The sequence below is a fragment of the Uranotaenia lowii genome, chromosome 2 (assembly GCF_029784155.1).
Source record: "Uranotaenia lowii strain MFRU-FL chromosome 2, ASM2978415v1, whole genome shotgun sequence".
In the NCBI taxonomy this organism is placed as follows: domain Eukaryota; kingdom Metazoa; phylum Arthropoda; class Insecta; order Diptera; family Culicidae; genus Uranotaenia; species Uranotaenia lowii.
The window spans coordinates 162,317,275-162,340,113 of NC_073692.1; the positions used below are offsets into that span (position 1 = coordinate 162,317,275).

Genomic DNA, 22,839 nt, shown 5'->3' on the forward strand with positions numbered 1-22,839 from the left:
GACTACTAAAGGACGTGTGCAAATTCGACGATTCCACGACGATTGTTTGATCTATGCTCGCTCACACACGATACAATCATATTTCGCGCGAATACCAACGATTGCTGGCGAAATCAGCAATAATAAAAAACCACCTCCACCGCGGCTGGGGCTGAGTAAATGGCCTGAATTTTGTACAAACAGCACCATACACCATGTCACAGAGGGTGATTTGTACAAAATATTTCCATCTCGACTGATTTTACTCAAACCGTTTGCAGTGCCATACACGATGAAAATCGTATTCACAGCGACAAACTTTCATCGCATTTGCACGAATCTGCCCCGCTTTACATGTTCTGTTTGACTCTCAAGTTAGCATACATCTTCGAAGCATTTGCCATTATTAATAGCTTTCAACCACTTCTGAATAACACAAAAATTCTAATCAATTCCTGCCATATTACACCATGACCTACACACAAAAAAAAAGCATAGTGGAATTACTAGATCCGTGGTTTAAATGAACAACACGCAACCATATTTTTGAGTCAATAATGTTTTGTTCTTGATATTACCATGCACATGGTAATTTTACTTTGTGTTAATTTTGGCTGCGCATAGTAATTTTAACTATGTTCATAGTAAAATTGTCAATGATAGAATGAGCTCTTTTACTTCGAGCATAGTAAAATTGCTATTTTCCATTATCGTAATAACACATTAAAATGAGTACCCTATCATGATATACATCACAAAATTACCATGCGGCATTGTATAAAGACCTCGAAATAAAATTCATTTGTTACAAATTAAAATTTTTATTTATTTTAATTATTTTTCATTAACTTCAATTCATGGTGGTAGCACCACCCACGAATGGGGCACAGGGGTTGCATCACACTTAGCGTCTGAAATAAAAATGAAAAAAAAAAAACGGGAAACAATTAATTATAGGAATTACGAAAATGTACAAAAACTGTTCAGTTTGCTTGTTCCACAAGCAGTAAAAAAATTAGGAAATAAAAACACAATTTCACTCACCTGAAAGCCTGCATTTAACGGCACGGCAGATGTACTGAAATTGCGTTCCGCGAACAGTGCGCCAGCTCACCGGTTAGCAGCTTTCGTCACAATGTCCTCCGACGTTGTCCAATATCCGAAATCGAGGAAGGTTGAGGAGCTCGAGCGCATTCGCCGACACTAAATAAATTAAGAAAAAACAGTATCACACATGGAATTGAAAAAAATGGTAAATTCGCCTATCCGCTGGTGAATAAAATAGAACTAAATCTCACTAACCTGAAAAATTTCCGACCAGACTAATATGCTGTCCCGCTCCGGGAGCGTTGGTTCAAAGGCTCGTTGAGGCCCTTTCCAGCTGGTCGACGACACAATCTGGGAAATCTTTCGACAACAATATAGGAAAATTGTTCTGTTAGCATATTTCATAAGCAATTAATTGGAAGTAACAAAAAAAAACACAATTTACTCACCTGAGGAAAAAAATTTCCCGATCCGACAAACCGACAATCCGATAATTTTGTTCGCGTTCCGAAATCGCGAACGGCTGGCCCGTAAAAAACAAACACTCGAATGAAGCACATAGTAAAATTACTATGAATTATAATGCGCATAGTATTTTTGACAACACAAATGACGGTATTTCAACATTACCATGGGCATAGTAATTTCAAGAACACGAATTGTGTAATATCAAAATATCATGCGCATGGTAATTAAGACATGAGAAAATTACTATGAGCCATGGCCGTAGGAACGGGGGGGGTTTTGGGGGTTAAACCCCCCCCCCATGAAGGTCCGAAAATGCCAAGTGAATTTTTTTTGCTAGACATAAAATTTGAAATTTCTAATAAAACTTTGATGAAAAACTGAAATGATTCATGAGTAACAATAGTGCAAAAATCTCGACTCCAAAACCTCGAAATCTCATTCCAGGACAACAATTCTACAGCAGTTTTAAAAAAAAAAAAATCTCACTTGTTGATTGGGTCCAAAGAAGTAAGACTAAGCTTATCAAATTGTCTGGATTTTGACCAGATTTTCTCCCTATATTTGTCAAATCAAAACAAAATTTCAATTGAGTCATAAGAATTAAATATGTATCTCGCGTCCAAATAATTTATTTTAAACAAATTTCGTCAAAATAAGCATAAAAGATTTTTTGGAAACTTTAAACATGATCCTGAATCGGCTCATGTATTTCGATTGAATAAAAACAGTTTCCATGTTTTTTTTTTATTTTAATGGAATAATTCCGAAATTGGCCTGCATATTGGCCGGATTTTTTGAAATATTATGTCCTAATTTTGCAAGGTTTTAGAATTAAATTGCCTGGATTTGCCCAGTCTGGATACTTGCGGAAAAATATCTAGTGAGTATCCAGTTTATTGTTCTTCATATTCAGGTTGGATCGTCTTTGGTATAGAATCCTGCTAAGAATCCTGCAAAGTTGGAACATAAGAATGTCCAGAATTAAAAAATGGGAAACAATTTCATCCTTCACAATTTATTTAAATTTACAAGTTCAATTACGAATAAATAATTGAAACATAATTCATATTGAAAATCATAAATTCAAAATCAAACAATAGATTTCTGGTTAAGGGTTTTGATATAAATTTCCTTTTTGGGTTTCAAATTCGTAGGATTTCTTTTCTTATCTGGAATTTGGATTAAAGTTTTGATTTTGGGTTCAAAATACAGAATTCAGAATTGGAACTAAAATCAAAAGTTTGTATTCAGATTTAGTTCAAATTAAGTTTTATAATAAATATTAAAATATCTATGTTTAAATTTTATTAAGGATTAAAATTGAAGGAGATCGTAGTTTCATAACTTTGATTCTTGATTCATAATTTACTTTTATTGCTGAATATTTAACACATTTTCGCCCATACCTAAAATGGGTATGCTTGTGGTTCAACAGAATTAGCTTTCTAATGTAAGTTAGCAAAAAAGTTCTTTTTTTCTAAATGAAGCGTTGAAAATCCTTTTTTCTGTTCCGATTAGGATAGTTGTTTCTACATCATTATGCCATTCCCGACTTTTCTCAACGATGCATTTGGCAGACCAGTAATTGAAAAATTTATCCGAATCAACTGTGTTCGATGTTTACTCTTAAATAGAATCGCGTGAAGCTGCGCACTCTCTTCCAACTTTGACATGCTGCCATTTATCTCTCGGTTGATATTTTTTCATGAAATTTTTACACAATTTTGTTCAACTATCCAACAAACGCTATACAAAATTTAAATGACAATGGCTGAAAAAATACAGCTTTTAATTATTTTTTGGGCGGATTTTTGTTTGGAAAACATATCAACCGATAGAGAAATGGCAGCTTGTCAAAGTTGGAAAAAAGTGCGCAGATTCACGCGATTTCAATCTTTTTTGAACGCAACTGTATATCACAAGTCACTTTATATTTTAAAGCTTCTTGAAAAAAAATGGCATCTCCTAAGACTGATTTTCAAAACTATTTAAATAACTTTTAATGCAAAATAACTTAAACTTGAATAATATGTACTAACATATACATACATTTTTCACTTGTGTATGCATTGTTCAAGCAAAAATGTTATAGGAAAAAAACTGTCATCAAAACCCCCCCCATGAGCCGGTTCTTCCTACGGCCCTGCTATGAGCTGTCAAAGTTCGCATAGTAAAAATACTATGTCGTAGTATTATCGCCCAGATTTTCGGTAAAAAATACTAAATCATGGTTGAAAATACTAAATGATGGATATAGTAAAACTATCATGACTCTGTATTCGAAAAGCCCATGCAATTTTTTTCCGTGTACCATAACCATTTTGAATTTTCATAGTTTCATAGAACAATTTATGTCCTAACCCAAAAGTCTGGAATTGTCTGGAAGAAATGACAAAAGTCTGAAAGTCTGGAAACCTGAAAAAATGTCTGACAGATGTCCAAAAAGTCTGGAAGGTTGACATCACTGACGGTCAGATGTAGAGGCGAATCAGTGCTGCTCAAGGTTCCGAGCAGACCAGTTACACAGGGAGGTGTTGCTCTGTTGAAATCAATACTGATGTTATGAAATCGTTTGGTACATCTTTGTACCTGAAAATAATCACATTTTCGTAGATGACGGAAAGAATTAAAGAAACATAAGCTATCAAAGAACGAAAGAACATAAACTTGAACCTGCAATCTCCGCTTCAGTACAACGGCGCGTTAGCCAATTCCACCACGGTGAACGTGATGAAACCGGCGAACCCGAGCAATCGAGCTCTGCCGATCAACTGCTGGACCTTCTATCGAAAACACAATGTCATAATAATAATCACATTTTCGTAGATGACGGAAAGAATTAAAGAAACATAAGCTATGGCGCATCATGGGGCGCCATGGTCTAGGACAGATGAGCGAAAACGGAGAGCTGTTTGTAGAATTTTGTGGCAACAACAACATGGTGATCGGTGGATCGCTCTTCCCCCATCGACCAGCACATAAGGTCACTTGGGTATCCCGGGATGGCCGAACAGAAAATCAAATTGACCACATCTGCATCAGTCGAAAATGGAGAAGGAGCCTTCTTGATGTCCGCAACAAACGAAGCGCAGACATTGCATCCGACCATCACCTCGTCCTTGGCGAGATACGACTGAGGGTTGCGCGTATCCAACGGCGCGAGGAGAAAGTCGGGTGTATGTCGATACGACGTCCGCCGGTTGGAGAATCCAGAGATGAAAAGGGCATACGTTGAACAGCTAGAATCCCGAGCCTCGGAACTGCCGACAGACGGAACAGTCGAAGAACAGTGGTGTGGAATCAAGAATGCCTTTATCACGACGAGCCATGGTACTCTCGGTAAAGTTTGTGGAAGACGAAGTGAATGGATGTCGGATGAAACCTGGAGGATGATCGATGATCGGAGAAAGGCGAAAGTCGGAATTGAGCAGGCATGTACCGGGTCAGCCAAAGCAGCCGCCCGCTTACGATATGCGGAGCTGGAAAAGGCAGTTAAACGAGCTTGTAGACGAGACAAGAGAGCCTGGACAAACTCCCTAGCCGAAGAGGGAGAAAGAGCCGCCGCCATTGGAGATATCCGATTATTATATGATATTTCTCGCCGCCTTAGTGGTGCAAGGACTAATGCAAGAATGCCGCTGAAAAACCGAGCAGGTCAGCTGCTGACAGATCGAACAGATCAGCTCAAGCGTTGGACTGAGCATTTTGATCAACTTTTCCGAGTTACAAATAGCAATGGCCAACAGAACCCGCAGCTCGAGGCGCCCACAGTAAGTCGCATTAATGGCGTCAACTCAGAAGCGCCCTCGCTGGCTGAAATAGAAGCGGCAATCAAGGACATGAAATCCAACAAAGCGCCTGGAATCGATTGCATTCCTGCTGAAATGCTCAAAGCCTACCCTGCCTTGTCAGCACAAATGTTGCACCGTCTTTTCGCTGACATTTGGGATACTGCAACATTCCCGGCCCACTGGATGCAGGGTATCCTCGTCAAGGTCCCGAAGAAAGGAGACCTAACAGAGTGCGGTAACTGGCGTGGCATAACTTTGATCTGTACAACCCTTAAAGTACTCTGCAAAGTGATCCTGAACAGGATCCAGGAGAAAATCGACGCTACACTCCGACGGCAACAAGCTGGATTCCGATCCGGACGATCATGTGTGGACCACATCACAACGCTACGAATAATACTGGAACAAATCAACGAATTCCAGGACTCTCTTCTGCTGGTGTTCGTTGATTTCGAAAAAGCATTTGACCGACTGAACCACGAAAACATCTGGGCTGCTCTTAGACGACGAGGGGTCCCAGAGAAACTAGTCCATCTCATTGAAGCACAGTACGAGGCATTTTCGTGCAAGGTCTTGCACGACGGTGTCTTGTCCGAACCAATCCCGGTAACTGCTGGAGTGAGACAAGGATGTATTTTGTCACCGCTGTTTTTTCTCATCGTAATGGATGAGATCTTGACTGGATCGATTGACTGCAGACCATACCGAGGATTGCCGTGGAATCCTTCAACCATGGAGCAACTGAACGACCTTGACCTGGTAGACGATATTGTTTTGCTTGCCCAAACACAACAAGACATGCAGAGCAAACTCGACGACCTCACCGAAAGCTCCAAGGCAGCAGGTCTCAAAATCAATGTCGGAAAGACCAAGTCGATGGAAATCAATACAGAAAATCGTTCCAATTTCGTGGTAGCTGGACAGCAGGTTGAGACAGTGGAGTGCTTCCAGTATCTTGGTAGCCAGATTACGCCTGATGGTGGTACCAAGAAGGACATCGAAACCCGGATCAGAAAAGCCCGATTTGCGTTTGCGAGTCTCCGAAACATCTGGCGGTCACGCCAGATCTCTCTACGAACTAAGATCCGAATCTTCAACTCAAACGTCAAATCCGTATTGCTGTACGGGTGTGAAACTTGGTGCACATATGCGATGACGACGCGAAAACTGCAAGTTTTTGTGAATCGCTGCCTGCGGAACATCATCCGCGCTTGGTGGCCTGGCAACTGGATCTCAAACGTTGAACTTCATCGCCGGTGTCATCAAAAGGCGCTAGGAATCGAGATTCGGGAACGTAAGTGGAGATGGATTGGGCACACGCTGCGAAGAGATGAAAACGAGATTTGCAGAGAGGCGCTTGACTGGAATCCAGATGGGCATCGAAGAAGAGGCAGGCCCAAAAGCTCGTGGCGGCGAAGTCTAGCCGCTGAAATCCGCACAGTTGACGAGAACCTTGGCTGGCAGCAAGTGAAGACGCTGGCTCCGGATCGCCAGCAGTGGAGATCTTTTATCTCAGCCCTATGCGCCGGTCAATCGGCGCTGGACCCTTAGGTAGGTAGGTAGGTCATCTACGAAAATGTGATTATTTTCAGGTACAAAGATGTACCAAACGATTTCATAACATCAGTATTGATTTCAACAGAGCAACACCTCCCTGTGTAACTGGTCTGCTCGGAACCTTGAGCAGCACTGATTCGCCTCTACATCTGACCGTAAGTTGCGGCAAACCCGAAGCAATCGACCATGTGCTCGCTCGGCTTAAATCCCGAGTCGATGGGTGGGGTTAGAGAAACAAGAGATATCAATAGCGGGAAAGATCACATGCGGGATATACATTGTGTTTTCGATAGAAGGTCCAGCAGTTGATCGGCAGAGCTCGATTGCTCGGGTTCGCCGGTTTCATCACGTTCACCGTGGTGGAATTGGCTAACGCGCCGTTGTACTGAAGCGGAGATTGCAGGTTCAAGTCCTGTCGGTGAGCCGTTGTATCTTTTTAGAAAAATTCATGATATTTACGGCTTATGTTCTTTCGTTCTTTGATAGCTTATGTTTCTTTAATTCTTTCCGTCATCTACGAAAATGTGATTATTTTCAGGTACAAAGATGTACCAAACGATTTCATAACATCAGTATTGATGCCCAGATATTGTTAGAAACTTTTCGGATTCTGGCCGGGTTTATTTTCATTAAATAAAAAAAACTCTAATTTTTCTTTAAAAATTTGAAAAAAATCTACTTACAACAACTTAAATTTTTGTTTAATTCTAAGATACAATAAACGCTGCTGCTGGCTGTAATTCAATTAAAATTTCAAATTTCTAATAATTTTCTTTCTTTTTCTCATGTATGTTTTAACATTATAACTAGATTTCTTTCCGATTGCTCTTTGTTGTTACAAATTTTACAAAAATCGTCCTGAATTGCCCGACCATGTGAATACGTGTGGTAGAAAGTATTGTATGCTTTAGGTTAAAGATCATCGTTGTCAATAACAACTATATTGAAGATATCTTGCTCGGATTCGACCTCCATCTGATTCAATATTATCAAAGGGTAGATACTCTAGATTTCGACAGGAGCTAGTTTTCGACAAAATTTTAATGAAAGGCTTATCTTTCTGTTTGGTGACTCAAGCTATCTATCTTCATATTTTTCTATTTTTGCTCTCCCACTTTAGTATACCTTGAATATAAAAATTCCTCTAAATAGGTTATTGAATAGTTGTAAATAAATAATTTAAAAGTAACATTCTAAATCACCTGTGAAATTCAATTCCAACGACCAAATAAGGATGATTTTGAATCACGAAAAACCCCCTTTTTATTTGATTAAAAGCAACATAAAAGGAATCAATGGAAAGGTTAAGGTTCTGACATCAATCTTTTCGGTAATTCATTGAATATTTTTGCTAACATTTAATGAAATTTCAACTGTTTTTTGAGCTGTCGAAAACTAGCGCTGAAAATTCTCCCAATAATCTATTTTTCGACACCCATCTTCTTCTGTATGTTTATACTGTTTCCATGGTGTAAAAAACGCCGTGAAGTAGACAAGCAATTCCAATACGCAAATATTCATATTGCTGTGCTAACAAAGGAGGTGGAAATATGCTTGTCGAAAACTAAAACTTTTTGTGTCGAAAACTAAAATTGAATGTCGAAAACTAGATCATCGAGAGGTTTTAGTAAAAGGCTAATAAAAACGTTGTTTTGAAACTTTTGATCAATAAAAAAGGTAGAGAATGTAGAAAAAAAACTGATTCATATAACCAATCACATTTGAAATGAAAAACTTTAGTCAAATTGTTTATTTACATGGTTTTTCTGACAAATCAAGCCAAAACTGTCGAAATCTAGGTATTTTACCTATTTAAGCAAATTCAAACTGCTTGGCACTTGTTCCTACATGTTTTGTCCCGGATTTAACAGGAACCAAATCTTATTGATGATAATCGCCCTAGATGCGACAAATCATCTGATGTTCTTAATGGTGACATTTCGAAAATCAGAGAACCTCTTCTCGAGAAAGATCTTGTAATATATCATCTGGTTATATGATTTGGTTTAAAATAATCGACTCAGAAACATGAAGGGTATTTAAATGGAAGAAAAAGAAGGAAAATGAAATAATCGCTTTTAGGTTTTCCATCAAAAACCAATGGAATATTCGACAGGACGTGAGTAGGCTGCGGCTGTGAACGACGGTTGTGATTTTTTTTGCTGCTAATTTAACTCCTGCGATTGAATTATTTATAAACTTTATTTGTGTTGAAAAATTGGTCAGAAATTTGATCCTTTGAGTTTGTATCGTAATGTTTCTTGTTTAGTTGATGTTTTGAGGTGTACAAGCCTTATTTATTGCCAAAATTCGTGGATCAGATCTAGTGGCCGTTGCAACAGCTGGGACCGATAAATCGGAAAAAAAACTCAAGGGGTTGTATATTTCCGGGAACGTTGACTTTAGCGATGTTCTCTGAAGTGAACAGTGGCGAATGAGATTTTACCGGAGTAGAAGAACAGGATTCGCAGTCAAAACATGTACACTGGATTCTTTTTTTAAACGATTGTTGTGTTCGTGCAAAAAAAGAAATCGTTTTAAAAAAGTGCGAAACTACCGGGCAAAATTCATCGCTCATTTCGAGAAAAGTGGCCAACTTGGACTGTAAATCGATCATTTCCAACCAGGTAGACCATTCTGAGGTGATTTGAGTGAAATCAGGAGGCTCAAAGATTTTTTTTTGATTAATCTGTTTTAAGCCACGGTTGTTCCGGAACTTCCGCAGAGTCTCTAAGTGGCCATTCCGGCCCATGTTTCTGTCGGGAAGCAACGTCCGAATCACTTAACCACCCAAGAGTGGTTTGGCAAGAAGCGGGAATGTCTAGAACCTGTTTTTGATATGTTCGAAAATCGTGTTATTTCGAGAAAATCGTTTAAAAAAAATCGTTCAAAATAAAACCGCGTAAAATAAGATCGTTTTAAAAAAGAATCCAGTGTATTGTAATGCAAAATTAATAAACTGATGGAAGAGTCCCAGGCCTGTCTGGATAAGCGTCAACCTAAGAAGTTTCTGGTAAGATCAATCCTTTTTTACGTTTTTTATTTCTTTTTTTTCAACTGTGCAATTCAAACATTATCACTTTACAACCTAGCCCTACATAATCATAAGCGCAGGGAACTCCACGCTTCGTCTATCCCTTGTTCCTGTATCTTTTGCGTTTTCATCACATCGTTGGCCTAGCCAAAGTAGTATCTGCAATGAAAAATGCATGTATGCAATGCATGAAAATAAGAAACGCAAGTTTTTCATTTTCTAGGGTGCATACAAGTTTTGGCCATTTTGTTGTTACAAGAAGAACGAGAAAAAGGAGAAGAAAACTCAATGGACCGAATATTCGGACGAATAGTTTAAAAGGTCATTATTCTTTTTCGCCCGTTGTTCGAATACCACTATTCGGTACATTTCTATTAAAGACTTAACGTTACGGAGGGAGTCAAATTACATTTTTTGAAATTCATATGACTATATAATTATAATAGATTTTTCGCATGACTATTTTATTTTTAAATAGCACTTAATTTTTACAATATTATGATTTTTTAAAGTTTGTGGATTTCAAAAAAGGTATGTCTTTTTTATGCCGCCGGGGTTTATTTGTCCCCTTACACTTTTTCCGCTAAAACTCTCTTGTTTTTTGAGAACCGGTATGAAATTTACTTTCTTTTGCACCTATTTTTATTGCGCTAGTTTTGCCTTAACATACTCAAAATTCAGTGCAACGCCAAATAAAGGTGTTAGATAGATCTCAGAAAATGCAAATTGAGTTTTTTTTTTCTAAAAACAACTACCTTTGAATCGTCTAAATTCAGTGTTTCGTATTTTATAAACCTGAACATGCCAAAATGTCACAAATTACGTAAACTTTCCAATTCACTTTTCATAAATTTACTACTGTGACTGGAACAGCTTTGACGATTGATTCATTTAAAAATACGGTTTTATATCACTTTTTACACTTTTTGAGGCCAGAAATTTAAAAAATATTTCTATATGTGCAACATATATGTAGCTTCTAACTTCAGCTTTTCCAGGCACTGAGAGAATTTTTCTCAAGCACTTAATAAGTGACTTACAGCCTTTTCCTCTAGTTTTTTTCAAAAAAAATTTCAACTTTGAAAAACTTTGAAGTAAATGATTGTAGCTGGATATTATCAACAAATCATATTTGAGTCACGTTATAAACTTTCCAAAAATAAATATTTTGTAATCGGTTGAGGAACAAAAAAGTTTCAGCGGAAAAGTGCTAGGGGTAATTTGATCCTAGGTTTATTCAAAGTGTCGGTATGTTTAGTGATAAGAAAATATTTTGTTTATAGATTTTTTAACCAAGCAAATTTGACTGCAAACTGTGAAGCTGCTTTACATAGCCAATCAATTTGGTGAGTTATATGACTGTGGCCAAAACACTTCATGTAATTCTTGAAAGCTCTAGGAAGCAAAGCTGTTTAATCGAAAACATTGGAGAAAAATAATTTCCGCGGGTCAGATTTTCAATGCAGACGAAAGTGGACTTTTTTTAAATTACACTTAGGGGAGAAAGAGGATACTTGATTCCTTAGCTACCGTCAAACGGGGCATCATGCAACAGCGGGGTTAGATGCAACATTTACATAACACTACACTGAATCAATTTTTAATTTAATGTATTGTAAAAAAGTTATCTTTTAATGGTTGCAAAATGATGATGATGTAATTTCTCGCATCTTAAGCTAGTTTTTTGAAGTTTTTTATTTTTGTATAAAATTGGAAAAATCGAGCAATAAATGTACAAATTTTCACATTTTTTGAAGCCGAAAAAAACTTTATCCAGTATGACGGATGGGCTTGATAATATTACCTTCAAACTTTTTACTGGTTTCCTAATGCTATACCAGCATTGTTGGTGTAGAAATATTTTTCGAACAATCACCCAATTTTTTGAAAAAAATATTGCTATAATTCAGTTTGGTGTGTGGGGTAAAATGCAACAAAATGCAAATCAAAGAAATACCTTGTAAATCTCGTTTCTATATGCTGGAATATGAATGTTTTGCATAACGCCTTTGTAAACATTGAAATTTCATTCATCCAAACATTTATTTTTATGATTTCAGCTTTTAGAATTTTTCGTAGTATTACTTAACCCCTAAATGTATGCAGCATCCTTATTTTCAGAAAAAAATGTGAAAATTAGTTTTTACAGACCAAAAAATTACTGCAATTGGTGTTTTCATGCGTAATGGTCTTTAAGGCATCGCAAATATATTAAAAACTTTAAATTTTTATACGTGTTCATAAGATTTTTCATTAAAACCAAAGTTTGTTGCAAGTTACCCCATTTTCTAAGGAGGGTGAAAATCACATGTTTTTAAAAAATTAAAAATAAGTAAAGAAACCAATAATTTTTCTAACTACGCCAATTTGATGTCCTATCATCCTTAAAACTTTTGATGCATTAGGGGTAGGATTTATTATGAACATAAGTTTTTTAGAAGCCATTTAAGTTGAAAATTGTTGCATGTTGCCCCAGTTGACGGTATATCTCGAAACTGGAATGTCTAACAAAGATCAAATGTTCTAGAAAAATGTGCCAAAATGACCAAAATAACAATGCTTGTAGTTTAAAATTTTTTTAACAAAATAATTATTTGAGTAATTTAACTTTGTTTGAAAAATGTCACAAAATGTAACTTGAAGATCTTTTTTCATCACTTTAAAATGTTCCTTACATGGGAAAATAAAGAAAAAAATATTTGTTCCAATGTATCAATTGTTCGAGCATAAAATGAACTTCATAATGCCATATTTTCAAAGCAATGGAAAACTCTCAACTTTTTTCAGAAAAAGTTTTCTAAAATGTTGATTATGGGTACAATTGATCCCCTAGAGTTAGGTACAATTGATCCCCCTTCCAAACGGCATATTCTTCTTCTGAATTGTTCGTTATGATTGCTGATTACGAAATTACTAATATTTATCCAAAAACTAATATTTATCAAACAATTGTCTGAAGAAAGGAGCAAAAATAAATCATTTTCTCTTAATTATAAAAAATAGTGCCTTTAAGTATGCGATGTTATTAGCGTTGAGACAAAGTTATAGAATTTTCTTCTCATGTCTGCTATAAATTGTGAAATGAGAACAAACATGACCAAAATAGTCAATTAACATTCTATCTTGGGGTTTTGTTTGATTTTTATACAAGGATTAGGGCTTCCTAAATAAAAGATCAAGTCTCCTTCAATAGGGGATCAAGTCTCCCCTAACTTCAGAAAAATCGCAATTTTTTTACTCCCACGAAAATGCTTCTAGTTCGGGTTCAGCAACGGGTTCAAGTATCGTTCTAATTTTTGGAGCATAGAAACTTGAAGTTACAAGCTGTCAGAAAATGTCAAAGGCGGCGAGTTGCTAAATTTTTCCAAAAAGATATGGTGAAAATAAGAAAAGGGGATCAAGTATCCCCACTCTCCCCTATACTTCCGCTTTTGTGTCAATACATACATAAACAATCGGCGCCAGGAAATAAAGGCAATAATGAATGGGCCATTTAGGCCATTTAGTAATACTGATGATTCGTTGAGCTTCCGCTAATAACGATCACAAAGAAAAACGTTCAAACGCGTGGATGATTCGTAAATTCTTCAAGGAGTTTTTTAGATGTTTGTTCACTTGATCACGGCTTTTGAAGAAAACGCAAAGCTTCCAATACAAGTGTCTTAGTATTATTGGACAAGCCCACTGTAAAGCTGAAAGTCCCAAACTGATGGTTCAATTTCAAATTTGTTGAGCTCAAATCCCACCTCATTGCTCGAGCCGATTATTCAGATGATTAAATCTTCTTATCGATGCAAAGAAACTGATGCAAAGTTTTCTGATTCGTCCTGGAGAATTTTTCCATTTTTTTAACATATAAACATCAAAGATGCATTATTTGGGAGATCTTTTATTAAGAACTAGCTGATCCCGTACGAACTTCGTTTCGCTTTAAATCATTGGTACGTCAAAATGAGTTTAGAAAATGAATTCCAAACATTCTTTCGACAATTTTGGGGAAAAAATTAAACAGTGTTTAAAGTCGCTACTATTACTATTACTTGAAATTCAAATTAAACGGTTGATTGGCTTTTTATCAAAAATTTATGTGAGAGCGTTTTCTTCTCGATCGATTGCAAAATCTAGACATTATGGCAGAAACATGTACTATTTGTTTATGTGCACGACTCTTTTGCTTGACCTTCAAACTTAAATTGGTATCAATTAACTGCCTCCAACAAAATTATTGCACAAAACACTGAACTTTCAATGAAACCCTCATTTTCTGTCCCATGGCCCGAAATTCGATAATTGAAACCAATTTTACGTTCCTCAAAACTACCTTGTGCCATTTTTTTTTTCAAATTATATGTAAAATAACGTCAGGAACTTGCAAACAGTGAACAGTGAATATAGACGCCCCTTTCGCCGACCCTTGACACGGAACATGCTACCTGGAGTCAATTGCTCATAGTTTATAACCCTCATCTGAACATTTTCATCTCAATCCGATGCATGATCACGACAATATCGCGAAAACAGTGAGCAACTAACATGGACGGCCTTTTTTTTGACCACGATTCAAAACTTGACACCTGAAATCAATTATCTTTTCTGTTAAACTACCATGTGTCAATTTTCATTACAATTCTATTCTATTCTATTCTATTCTATTCTGTTCCATGCTCAATCAAGAGAATATCGTAAAAACAGTGAACAGATAATAACCCCTTTCGCCGACCCCTGAGGCAAGATTTGAAACCTGAAAGCAAAAGAGCGTCCCTCAAAACTCCTATGCGGAAATTTTCATCTCAATCAAATGTAGAATAACGTCAAAATCGCAAAAACATTAAAGTTGGGTATGGACGACTCCTTCAACCGACTTCTGATCCGCAATTCGAAACTTGAAATCGATTGCTCGTCCCTCAAAACACTCATGTGCTAATTTTCATCACAATACGATCTATAATAACGCCAATATCGCAAAAACATTAATCAGTGAATATGGACGACCCCTTTGGCCGACCCCTGACCCTAAATTTGATAACTGTAATCGATTGCTCGTCTCTCAAAACACTCATGTGCAAATTTTCATCACAATCCGGTGTATAACAACGCCAATATCGCAAAAACATTAATCAGTGAATATGGACGACCCCTTTGGCCGACCCCTGACCCTAAATTTGATAACTGTAATCGATCGCTCGTCTCTCAAAACACTCACGTGGAAATTTTCATCACAATCCAATGTAAAATAAAGCCAATATCGCAAAAACATTAATCAGTGGATATGGACGACCCCTTTGGCCGATCCCTGACCCTAAATTTGATAACTGTAATCGATTGCTCGTCTCTCAAAACACTCATGTGCAAATTTTCATCACAATCCAATGTAAAATAAAGCCAATATCGCAAAAACATTAATCAGTGGATATGGACGACCCCTTTGGCCGACCCCTGACCCTAAATTTGATAACTGTAATCGATCGCTCGTCTCTCAAAACACTCACGTGGAAATTTTCATCACAATCCAATGTAAAATAAAGCCAATATCGCAAAAACATTAATCAGTGGATATGGACGACCCCTTTGGCTGACCCCTCACCCTAAATTTGATAACTGTAATCGATTGCTCGTCTCTCAAAACACTCATGTGCGAATTTTCATCACAATCCGATGTATAATAACGCCAATATCGCAAAAACATTATTCAGTGAATATGGACGACCCCTTTGGCCGACCCCTGACCCTAAATTTGATAACTGTAATCGATCGCTCGTCTCTCAAAACACTCACGTGGAAATTTTCATCACAATCCAATGTAAAATAAAGCCAATATCGCAAAAACATTAATCAGTGGATATGGACGACCCCTTTGGCTGACCCCTCACCCTAAATTTGATAACTGTAATCGATTGCTCGTCTCTCAAAACACTCATGTGCAAAATTTCATAACAATCCGACGGAAAATAACGTCAATAACGCGAAAACAATATTTGTCTTGTATGGACGACCCCCTTCGGAAGGGGTCATCCAAAAATCTATAACATTTTTCATCATTCCTGGTCCTAATGAGCATCCATGCCAAATTTCAGATCTCTAGCTCTTAAGACGGCTGAGTCTATAGAGGACAAACAAACAAACAAACAAACAAACAAACATACAGATAATTGCTTTTTATATATATAGATTAAAAAATGCTTCACAGAAAACCAGATTTAAACGACGAGGACGATATTCCGACTTATCAATTCAACAAAAATTGATGGGACATATATGAGAACAAAATTATGGGTTTTAATTGTTTTCCAACTTTGAAAGAATTGAAAAAAAAAGAACGAATAATCAAGTCAAAATACACGGATAATCGGGACACCGGATAATCGAGCCTACGTAGAATCGAGTCCGACCTGTAGTTATAACTTTTTCCATGAAAAAATTAGCCTCTTCTAACGTGTGCAAAAATATTAAGCTTAAGAATATGCAAAACGAATAATTAAAGACAAACTCTATTCAGAACCTACTGATATTTCTTGGATGATTTCATGCACAAAAAATCCATACAAAATTTGAATCGCGTTGCGCCAATTCAGGAATCAACAAAATCATCTCAAATTTGACAGTGATGCTTGATGACCCAAAATTAAGGTTGCCAGAATTTTTCAGCACATATCTGGGCCGGACAAACCGGGCAATTTTTATATAAAAACCTGGCATATCCCGGGTATTAGATTTCAAATTTACGACCAAAAATCCGGGCAATATCCTGGCAAAACTCAGAAATTTTTCAACAAAAATCAAGAAAAAAAATTGAAAAAAATGTATTTTCATCAAGATTCATCAATAAATTTTAAATCGTATTTTAGGCTTCCAAAAAACTTATCATGATTATTTTTATGAAACTTGTTCAAATAATTTTGTTTGGGAGGTGTTTCGTCGTTTAATTTGCCAAATAAAGTGAATAAATCCGGGCCAAATCCGGGCATTTTTAAATCAAATCCGGGCTACCGGGACGGGCCGGACTGTTCTCAAATTTAGTATTAAATATCCGGGCAAACCCGGATAAAACCGGGCAATCTGGCAACCTTACCCAAAATGCATCGAAAAAAACATACGGGAGCTAAGAGTCTGTTTTTGCAGCGGTCTCATGCGCCTATGCGCATGAGATTGACAAAATAGCTGATCAATTGACATATCTAATCAGTCCAGTTTGAGGGAAATAAGCTTTGATCATAGGCATGAGTAAATTTTAATGAAATAAAATGTCAAAAATATTAAAAATCTAAACAAGGTTTTGCAAGATTCAGATATAATCTATTGAGCTTTAAAAATCATGTGTACAGAATTTCTAAACAAAAATGTTTAATATTTTTCGTTTTATCTCGGTTGGAAATTGGAAATGCAACCAACTGAAGTATTTAGCAAAGTTTTAAATGATAAGACATTGCAGTAAAAGACGAGAATGCCCGTATCTAGCAAGTTAAATGCCTTTTTTAGAAAAAATAAGTTAACCATATCAAATTTATGCTTTTTATCTTTGAAACTTTATCCAAGCTCTAATCATAATCAAACAGTAAAAATAGAAGAGCTTTATACTGATTTGATAAAAAATATCATTTGAACGAACCATTAAATGACATCCCTAACTATGTTTTCTGCAAAAGAAAATTTTGCTAAAGTTTCAGCTTCGAAAAAAAGATATCTGCTCATGTGCATATAGTTTTGAGACTCCTATCTATTGCATTATTGGAGAAAATAAGTATTCTTCTTAGTATGCTCATTGAGGAACACTCCTAATAATAATTAATTTTAAATTCAAGGCAATCTCATTACCGCATAATTGTTTGAATTTTCGAGCGAAGCAATGGCCAGTTCCAAATTTCGCTGGTTGTTTGTGTATGAGTTTAACTTCAATTTTCAAAAAGTCTTTGATGTCCCGCCAATTTGGTGTGAAATGAGGGTAGGGTCTAACGGGTAAAAAAACACCATTTTCACGAATTTTTTCTATCAGCTATCGTTCAAACAAATGTATTCAAATTTTTTGCATTATACAAAGCATTGTTAAAAGAACATTTAGTAATTTTGTCGTAGAAAAATATTGAAAAATGAGCCGGTTACGGAGCACTTTCGAGGATGCCTTTTAGAAAACAGGATTTGTGGTGGACACTGTATCTCAGCACAGAATCATCTGAAATCAAAAAATCCGAGCAAAATATTTTAAATAGATGTTTTTCTAGACCCCAACTTTTTTATTTAACTTAAAAAAATTTTTATGATATTTTTATGGCTATTTGAAGTAAAAACTACGATTTTTCACGAAAAAATCCGCCATTTTTTATCTGTAAAATCTGCCCAAAGTAAAAAAAAATAAAAAAAGAAAATCGTTGGGGTCTGGTATTTTATATATCGAAAATATGTTCCAAATTTGATTAGAATCGGATAAGTAGTTTTCAAATGACGATGTCCACGGACTTTAAAAATGTGCTTTCGAGAAAAACGCGTTTGAAGTTTCTGCTCTTGCTTTCTTGCAGTATTAGATAGGAGAAGATAAAGACCTATAATTTCTACAGTTTTGCTTCAATTGACTTGAAAATTTGACACATCATTCTTGAAATGTTTTACAATAAGAAAATAAAAAATAAAAAAATCGATTTTTTGAAAGTGTAAGACCCTACCCCCCCCCCCTTAAAAACACCGAAAAAATCACCATTTTTAACCAGGGAAAATGAAATTTCTAGCGGAACATTTCATAAAAGCGAAACTAGCAGTTAGTTCTAAACGAAAAAACGCGTTTGAAGTTTCAGAACATCTAATCAAACGTTGGTTATCAAGAACTTGAACTTATGGTACTAAATTTATGATATTTTCGAGTTTCGCCCTTTTTTGTTTTCGATTACAGTTACACCTGCAAGTTTCACCCAATTCATCGGCCGTTTATGTTTTGGTTTTGCAGTAACGCCCTTTGGTCCTACACGAATAAACTAATTGGGACGTTTTGTCAACTAAATTACGCCTCTGGACCCTATATGAGTAAAAAAATTAACACTATTTTGAGAAGGCTTAACTTCACGTTCCAACAAAAACGCATCAGCAGGAAGTTTCGCCCAATTGAATTTTATCAATTTTTTGAAAGTTTTGATGAAACCGCTTTTATTAAGTAAAGTGCAACCACGTACTTCTAAAATGACCGTTAACTCGATTTTTTACATTTTGCAGTTTCGCCTTTATGAAATTTTACGCTAGACTTAGAAAATTTCAATTCGAAAAATTATTAGTAAAGCTGTGTTTGCTTTTTCCAAAGAAGTGTGGTTGACTGTATGGTACAAAACTCACTTCCGGGTATTCATTTGAATTTTTAATGTGTCCAAACATCCATACAATGAAATATTTCTTTCGAAAAAAAAATCGTTTCGGGATCCTGCTGGAATACGTTCCTATAAACAATCTCGGAACTTTCTAAAATACGTCATTCACCATGGAACTTTCGGACGTTTTCAGTGTTCTGTTCAAGTTTTCGAATGTAACGTGTACCTCTTCGATTGGATACGATCGCGCCAGTTGTGGCTTTTTTTTTTTTTTTTTTTTTTTTTTTTTTTTTTTTTTTTTTTTTTTGTAGCGGCCCACCACACTCCCCCACACCAAAAAGCTCATTAGAGCCCCCTGGTAATGGACGCTACTGTTCTCAGCATGTCTGGCAGCAACAAAAATTAATAAAAAACGCGGGCAAAATTTTACTCATGCTGAGAACTGAAATGTTTAAATTTAGTGCGAGGAAATGTAATGATAATACTAAATTAAATACTACATGGATCTCAATGGAAAACAGATTTCCTTTAAAGAGATCCACTATTTGATATTAATACTACTAAGCAAACATTTAATCAAATAAGACATTATAATTTAAATAATTAATAAAAAAAAAAAGAAGAACACACAAAGAAACGAAATTGCTACAAAAATTAATTATAAAAGAAGAAAACTGGTCACTGATCGATCGGTTTTTAACGACTCAATTTTTCTTTTAATAGCTGTATTACTTTGATTTTGAACGTGGAACGGTTGTTGATGGTTTTTATTTCATTAGGCAAGGCATTGTACTTAGTTGGACCAATAAATGATATTCTTTTTTGACCTAAGGATGTCACGGATCGGCTTCGTTGTAAAAAATCTGACTGGCGAGTGTTATGAGTACGCAATCCCGTTGTAAAATGGATGTTTTGATTACTGAAACTTGTGTGTAAATTGTCGTAGACATATATTACAGTTTGTAAATCGCAAAGATCTTTTAATGGAAGAATGTTATGGGCTCTTAAGGTGTAGAGCTGTTGGGTAGGAAAGAGCAACGGTAGTCTATAAATATTTTTTAAGCATCTATTCTGGAGAGTTTGAAGTTTTTGTAAATTTGACAAGGAAGCTCTGCCCCATATCATAATAAGATAGTTAATATGAGAGTGAATAAACGCAAAGTAAAATTTCAATAAAACATGTTGAGGCACAAAATTTCTCAATTTCCATAGGATACCACAAAGAGGAGAAACTTTTTTCTCTAGATATTCTGTGTGACGACTCCAACAAAGAGTTTCATCTAGGTAGATTCCTAAATATTTAAAGCATTTTACCCTCTCAATAACATTTCCATTTATCGTTGGGTCAATATTCGGAGGTAATCTTTTATGTGAAGAATGAAATAACATGTATTTGGTTTTCGTATAGTTGAGTGAGAGCAAGTTGGTATTAAAATATTTAGATAACAATTTCAAGTCATTTTCAATTTGTTGAATGATAATATCAGTAGATGCTGCTGAGTAGAAAATTGCTGTATCATCAGCGAATAGGCGTGCTGTGCCTTTTAATGGTAAGTTACAGAGATCATTAACATACAACAAAAAAAGTAACGGACCTATATTGCTACCTTGTGGTACACCTATATCAATATTTCTTACCACGCTTTTGGTATTTTCAATCACTACAAATTGCTTCCGCCCCTCTAAGTAACTGCGAAGGATATTATTAGCTGTTCCTCTTATTCCATATTTGTCTAGTTTGGATAGTAATATTTCGTGATTCAATGTATCGAAAGCTTTTTTAAGGTCCAAAAACAATGCTCCCACAATATTTTTGGAATCAATTTTAGAAATAATGGAGTCGACTAGTTCTGAGATGGCAATTAGTGTGCTCGAGCCGGATCTGAAACCATATTGCAGCTTATAAAGTATGTCATGCTGGTTCAGGAAATTTACAATTCTGGTCACAAGAAGTTTTTCAAACACTTTACTAAAAACACTTAAGGTAGATATTGGACGGTAGTTGTTTATATCATGGGAATCGCCAGCCTTAAAAACAGGAATAACTTTTGCGATTTTGAGGCATTCAGGATAAATTCCAGTCTCTAAAATGTAATTAAAATATTCCTTAAGTATGATAGAGAATTTGTCATGGTAATTTTTTAAGACACTTACTGGGAAATTATCAGGTCCACAGCCCTTCTTATTTTTAAGGGATAGAATGACTACCCTTACCTCATTCACAGTAGCTGGATGTAGAAATATAGTATTTTGTACATGTTCAATACGGGATAAATGGTCAGAGCCAGGGTCAATTGGAATTTCCTCAGCTAACCTTTTGCCAATTGTGGAAAAGTGCCTGTTTAATTTTTCACAAACTTCTAAATTGTTGGTAGTGCTGCCTTCTTCATCAGACAGGTTGATTGATGTGGTTGGTTTGTTTTTACCCATGAGGGTGTTTATATTTCTCCAAAGCTTCGAATGTGGTGTGTTGTTCAGTAAACGTTCATAATATAACTTTTTGCATTCCTGTTTTTTTAAATACAATTTTTTATTTATATGACTCAACATTTGTTTTAGTTGGACATCATCGGGGTGCCTTTTAGAACGTTTTAAATAGTTGTTTTTAATTTTTATGAGTGTCCAAAGATCTAGTGACATCCATGGACAGTAGTTGCCTTTCAATTTTACATTTTTTTTTATTGTCCTAGTAGACATTGATCGAAAATGGCTGTAAGATGTTGTGATATCTTGCAAACCAACATTCACGTTATCTGGTAGTTGAACATTATTCAAATAATTCAAAAATAAATTGTTCAGTTTACAATGATCAGTAATTTCTTTCGTTAAAGTTGCCATTTGTTTATTACTTGATAATTTAAAGGATGTAATAACCTGTAAATGGTCGCTCACATCAGTAAAAATAGTGTCATTTTTCAGTCGGCCTAGATCAATCTGCTTAGAAATGACGTGGTCTAAAATATTATTAGTTTTTGGTCTAGTGGGGAAGGAGTTTGTGCAAACATAACCAAAGGATTCCAAAATCGACTTATATTTCGTAACTGTATTTAAATTGGTTAAATTTATGGGGACATTAAAATCACCTACAATAAGACAAGAATGGTTATCGGCAACAGACGCTAACAAGGATTCAATTTGATCGCAAAATGAGTTAAATGGAAATGCGGGTGGTCTATAGATGCCATGAACACTAAAAACTTGACCACTCAAAGATATTTGAATGCTTATCCTATGGAAACCTTCAATGACCTTATTTTCAGTAATTTTGAACTTTAAATTTGTTTTAATATACATAGCTAGACCTCCATAGGACTGGTCACGGCAAGAAAAGATCGAGATGTATCCTGGAATGTTATAAATATTACAATTATGCTTCGCAACCCAAGTTTCACAAATAACAATTACATCAATACAGACATTTAAATGTTCAATAGTCTGCAACACACAGTCAAACTTATTTAAACTATTCATACTACATATATTCCATTGCAAAACTCTTAAATTTCCTAAATTGTTATCACAAGTTCTTAAATTAAAATCATCGACATTGTCATGGTATACATTAATTAGATTATCCATTAAATTATTTATATAAAAGGTAATCACAAGACCTTTTACAAATAAAATTTATTTTAATTCTGAATCATTATTCCTTTTGCGTTTAGGAGATGGGGTTTCC

The 22,839-nt window shown here is 35.7% G+C and overlaps 1 protein-coding gene and 1 long non-coding RNA gene across 2 annotated transcripts; both read right to left on the bottom strand.

The window, feature by feature from the left end:
• Positions 1 to 832: 832 nt before the first annotated feature.
• Positions 833 to 1,713, bottom strand: LOC129743054 (uncharacterized). Its single transcript, XR_008736586.1, has 4 exons — positions 1,476 to 1,713; positions 1,282 to 1,386; positions 1,024 to 1,182; positions 833 to 890 (listed from the first exon to the last, which is right to left on the bottom strand). It is a non-coding gene; the product is annotated as an uncharacterized LOC129743054 (long non-coding RNA).
• Positions 1,714 to 20,281: 18,568 nt separating this feature from the next.
• Positions 20,282 to 22,491, bottom strand: LOC129743052 (uncharacterized). Its single transcript, XM_055734993.1, has 2 exons — positions 21,315 to 22,491; positions 20,282 to 21,244 (listed from the first exon to the last, which is right to left on the bottom strand). Exons 1-2 carry the CDS (start codon positions 22,452 to 22,454, stop codon positions 21,167 to 21,169), a joined length of 1,218 nt encoding a protein of 405 aa, XP_055590968.1. The 5' UTR covers positions 22,455 to 22,491; the 3' UTR covers positions 20,282 to 21,166.
• Between the last annotated feature and the right edge of the window lie 348 nt (positions 22,492 to 22,839).